The sequence below is a fragment of the Lactuca virosa genome, chromosome 5 (genome assembly GCF_052849685.1).
Source record: "Lactuca virosa cultivar CGN04683 chromosome 5, Lactuca_virosa_CGN04683_v6, whole genome shotgun sequence".
Classification (NCBI taxonomy): Eukaryota; Viridiplantae; Streptophyta; class Magnoliopsida; order Asterales; family Asteraceae; genus Lactuca; species Lactuca virosa.
This window is the reverse complement of record NC_136430.1, coordinates 163235909-163241046: the sequence shown is the minus strand read 5'-3', so window position 1 is coordinate 163241046 and position 5138 is coordinate 163235909. Positions and strand designations below refer to the sequence as shown.

Here is a 5138-nt window from a genome sequence, read left to right as displayed (position 1 = left end):
TACATGGTGTATTCACAAAAACCAAAAGTAAAATTACTCTTTATTAACATGTGCAATCATAGGGACCAAAAGTGTAATTACTCTTTATTAAATGGTGTGAGTGATGACCGTATTGTTGACTGTTGAAAAACTTTTATAGAGTTAGGGATTCGATATGCGACTTCAATAAAAGTGGGAAGAAAAATCTGCTCACAAGATCCAACGCATAATCTGTACTTTCTCCATAGATAATTGTACCATTCATACTCCAAACTATATATAAATATGTATGGAGCAAAATTACAACCATACCCCTTACCCCTTACCCCTTACTTGAGGTTTCTACTTTCTACATGCCTACAACACCATTATTCCCTGACCGAAGAGCACCAACTTCTACAAGCTTTAAAACAAGATGGCCGCTCAAATGGAGTGCCACAAGGTTCTCTAACCCGCCAATACAAGACCCACCTATGAAGACTGCCGGAACCTCCTCATCTCCGCCACCACTGTGTTCGTGGAAGACAGCAAGGTCGGCGACTTCTTCCTCCTCCAGTTCGATGACGGTGGGGTAAACACCGATGGAATAGAAGATTCGTTTCACTACATCGCACATAAAGCAGTCGGAACGGGTGAATATGTTGACAGGATTTTCGGTTATTAGTCGTTGGATCCTCATCTGGGTGGATTCAGAGGGGTCGATTGAGAGGGGAGAAGTGGTGGTCAGAGTTAATTGCAGCTTGAATTGGCTGTCGGAGAGCAGATTGTAGCAGCGGAGGCCCTCCATCACTACGATGGTTCTTCAGGGTATTGATGTCGAAAGAGGTGGAGTGGGTGGAACTGGATTTATAGCCGAAGGATGTGGAATTAAAATTATGGAGTGTATTGATTCGTTACATCATCAAAAGGAAAATGTATTACGTAGTTTCTACTCTTGCGACACCTTTATCGAGCGTTCCTGTACCTCACGCGCCTATTTCATATTTTGTTGTGGTGTTTTGTGTTTTGTTTTGAATTGTTTTCATTAAACATCCTTTTATTTCAAATAATGCAATAATTCATTTGATAATAAATATATAAAATAATTTTAATGGGAGATTATTTATAGGTAAATTAAGTTAGCCTACAAAAAAAAAGTTTAAGTATTTTATGAGAGAATAAAGATTATATTTTACTATCTTAAGCTAATCTTTTAATAATAGTGTTACTCAGAAAAATAAAACTAAAACTCTTATAATTTTTCTTTTTAAACCAAATGTTTTAAAACAAGATGGCCGCTCAAATGGAGTGCCACAAGGTTCTGAGTCGAGATTCAGCGGCTTTGTCTAAATTCTCGACCAACTTTATCAAATGGTGACCTTGAAACCGATAGTTCCAACCAAATAAGAAACTATCGGTTTCAAGGTCATCATTTGATAAAGTTGGTCGAGAATTTAGACAAAGCCGCTGAATCTCGACTCAGAACTAATCTCCTGAAGAGATAATAAAATTAAAATCACTGAATTTGAACGCTTTGCTAAGGCTGATTTGCAACAGATGGCTAAAATCAAATGGATCTCAGACGGTGATGAAAATTATCGTTTCTTCCATGGTTCTCTCAAACACAAGAACCGTAAAAACAGAATTCACGGGCTCACGATTAATGGCACTTGGGTTTCTGAACCCACGATAATAAAGAAACAAGTGCACGATTTCTATGCAGCCAAATTACAAGAGCAGTGGCCTAGTAGACCTAAATTCACTAATCCAAACTTCAAGCAACTCTCCCTAGAGCAATCGTCCTTCCTGTAATCTGCTTTCACAATTCAAGACATTAAGGATGCAGTATGGAGCTATGGTGGTGAGCAAGCACCAGGACCTGATGGATAAACTTTTAAAATCATCAAAGCGAAATGGAAAACAATCAAAGGCAATATCATTAATTTTGTCAAACACTTTGAAACAACAAGATCTCTTGCTCCAGGCTGTAACTCGTCTTTTATTACTCCCATACCAAAAGTGTCCGACCCACTCATGTTGAGCGACTATCGTCCCATTAGTCTCATTGGGTGTATGTATAAAGTGGTGGCCAAATTGCTTGCAACCAGATTGGAGATGGTGATTGGTTCGATTGTGGATGAGGTTAAATCGGCTTACATCCAAGACAGAAACATTCTTGACGTACCTTTAGTAATGAATGAAATATTCTCGTGGGCAAAACAACAACAGAAGAATATATTTTTGTTCAAAGTTGATTTTGAAAAAGCAATTGACTCAGTAAATTAGGGATATTTGGAATCCATTATGGAAAAAATGAGGTTTGGAAACAAATTGTGGTGATGGATCAAGTATTGTTTATCCTCTTCGAGGGTCTCGGTACTTGTAAACGGTTCACCCACTAATGAATTTCCTATATCTAGGGGAGTAAGAGAAGGTGACCTGTTATCCCCCTTTCTCTTCATATTAGCCATGGAGGGCTTAAACATTGCAATCAAAAGTGCATGTGAAAGTTCCTTATTTCGTGGGGTCAAATTAGCGAGAGAGGGCCCTTTTATAGCAATCCTATTTTACGCTGATGATGCGATTTTTACGGGATTTTGGAATTGCGAAAGTATCAAAAACCTTTCCAGGATTCTCAAATGTTTCCATATATCTTCTGGTTTAAAAGTGAATTTTTTTAAGTCTCGCATCTTTAGAGTAGGGACCTCTGATATTGAACTACATGAGACAGCTCGTGTACTTGGATGTTTGGAAGGTTCTTTTCCCTTCACTTATCTTGGGGTCCCGGTTGGTGCCAAAATGTCGTTAAAAAAGAAATGGAAGTCGATTCTCGATCGATTTCACTATAAGCTATCGAGCTGGAAAGCCAAAACATTATCATTTGGGGTCGTCCCACACTCATCAAATCTATTCCAGACAGCCTCCCGACCTACTGCATTTCACTTTTTAAAGCACCGTATGGAATCATTGACAACTTGGAAAAGATCAAAAGAAGGTTTCTTGAGGAGTGGGGGTGGAGATCTTAAAAAGAAAATCCACTAGATGGACTGGACAAAAATCATTGCACCAAAATATGCTGGTAGACTTGGAGTGGGAACTCTTATTGCACAAAATACATCCCTCTTGGTTAAATGGTGGCGGCGGATGATGAATGAGAAGGAAAGATTATGGAAAACTATCATTAAGAGCATACACAACTTGTACACTAAATCGGCTCTCTACATAGCTAGAAAAACAGCAAATGACGTGTGGTGCGACATCTCCAAGGTAGTGAACTTCATGAATAGTTTTAACATCGATTGTAATGAGATCTTCACTCTCATTCCTGGATCGGGAGTCAAAATTTTATTCTGGAAGACGCTTGGTGTGGTAAAACTCAATTTCAAATTAAATTCCCCAAATCATATTTAATTAAATCGATTAAATGCTGCTTATGGGAGGACCGATTATCTGCCAATGGATTCTCATGGATGTGGAAGTTTGAACCTACAGGTGCAGCAGAATTAAACGAACTTCTACAATTATACAATGCTATTGGAATGTTGGGGTATGCAAACGCCTCCAAATTTGGATTTAGTTTCAATCTAAAAATCCAATGAGGAATGCACCGTTAAATCCATGAGGAAGCTAATTGAATCAAGATTGATTTTATACAATGGGAAATCCATTTATTGGTCAAAGTTGATCCCTCTTAAAGTTCATTGTTTTATTTGGAGAGCCTCACTGGGCAGATTACATGTAGTTGATGCTTTGGTGTATAGAGGTATTTGTCTTTCCAACACCTTATGTCCTCTATGCAACAAAGAGAATGAAACAACTGATCATCTGCTTATCACATGTGAGTACACTCAGGTAGTTATTGATTGGATATTCAAATGGTGTGGTATTCAAAACAGGAGTTTCCCAAATGTCTGGGAATTCACTAATTATGCAACTACATGGGAGAACTATCCTCGGAAGAAATTGATCCTAAATATGGTGATCTACTGTCTTATCTAGAATATTTGGTTAGTAAGGAATGACAGAGTTTTCAAAAAAATTGGCGTACCCCCGACAAAAATCGTTCACATTTATTTATGCAATTGTCGATGTGAGATGGTGTACGCAACTAAATTTACTTGAACCGGGATGAGCATAGGAGGGTACGCAACTAACCAAATTTACTTGCTTAGCTACTTGCTAGCGTTGCTCTTAGGGATGAGCATAGGAGGGTACGCAACTAAATTTACTTGAACCGGAACCGGCGGTTCTTAGGATATTAGAACCGGAATCAGAACCGGCAACATTGGTTCTTAAAATTTTGGAACCGCTCCCGGAAGCGCCAGGACCGGTTCCGTATACCCGCTTCCTAAAAATGTTCAAATTAATTTAAGCCAAAAGTCACAAAAATCTTAGCAATTTTCTATGTAGGGACCTCATAATTTATATTGAGTTCACTACAGTATATACGGTCACCCAAAAAATGTGGGATCTGATGCAAACATAGCTCCAACTTGCTTATCATCAATTCTTTATATCTTAAAATTTAAATCGTTCACATTTATTTATGCAATTGTCGATGTGAGATGGTGTTTGTAGTGCAAAAATGCATCATATTAGCTGTGTATTACATAATTGTTGGATGCAATATAATTTAAACCTGGAGGTCCGACAGAAATGCTGATGATAATTCTTTTTAACGTGAAACTCGATGGAAGTTATGAGAAAAAAAAAAGATAACAAAAAGACACAATTCAATATTTTAATAAATGTTCACATCCCACTTAAGGATCAAACATTTTGTAGGTTACATTTTTCTTAAAGGTATTGCTTATTATTTTTCATAGATACCAAATTATTCGATGAAGTTTCGGATGTAAACACATTATACAATTGATCATTTTGTAGTACAATTCTAGTGAATTAACATATTTTATTTTTTTAATTAAAATATATATGATGTTAAATTCAAAATATAAACTAAATATTTTTAATTCGTTTACTGAAAACCCCTAATTTATAATTTTTATTTTAATACACTTGAAATTTTAATTTAAATACGATTTTAATTAAACACAAAACACAAATTATAATATTAAATAAACATGGAAAAAGTTTTAAAAATCTATTATATTTGTTAAAAAAATAAATATAATATTAAGTTTCATTTTAATGTGCAACAATGATGTGGTTTTTTATAT

The 5138-nt window shown here is 36.3% G+C and overlaps 1 protein-coding gene and 1 pseudogene across 1 annotated transcript; one reads left to right on the top strand and one right to left on the bottom strand.

Moving 5' to 3' along the window:
• Window positions 1-328: 328 nt before the first annotated feature.
• Window positions 329-766, bottom strand: LOC145111952 (glutaredoxin-C6 pseudogene; annotated as a pseudogene).
• Window positions 767-1515: 749 nt separating this feature from the next.
• On the top strand, window positions 1516-3000 carry LOC145111950 (uncharacterized). The gene is made up of 3 exons (XM_079048186.1): window positions 1516-1766; window positions 1929-2235; window positions 2641-3000. Exons 1-3 carry the CDS (start codon window positions 1516-1518, stop codon window positions 2998-3000), a joined length of 918 nt encoding a protein of 305 aa, XP_078904312.1.
• The last annotated feature ends 2138 nt before the right edge of the window (window positions 3001-5138 follow it).

Coding starts and splice junctions, on each gene's coding strand:
- LOC145111950 (XM_079048186.1), top strand. CDS start 1,516: ATGGCTAAAATCAAATGGATCTCAGACGGTGATGAAAATTATCGTTTC. Junction 1,767..1,928: donor CTAGAGCAATCGTCCTTCCT/GTAATCTGCTTT, acceptor TGAAACAACAAG/ATCTCTTGCTCCAGGCTGTA. Junction 2,236..2,640: donor TTGAAAAAGCAATTGACTCA/GTAAATTAGGGA, acceptor AATTTTTTTAAG/TCTCGCATCTTTAGAGTAGG.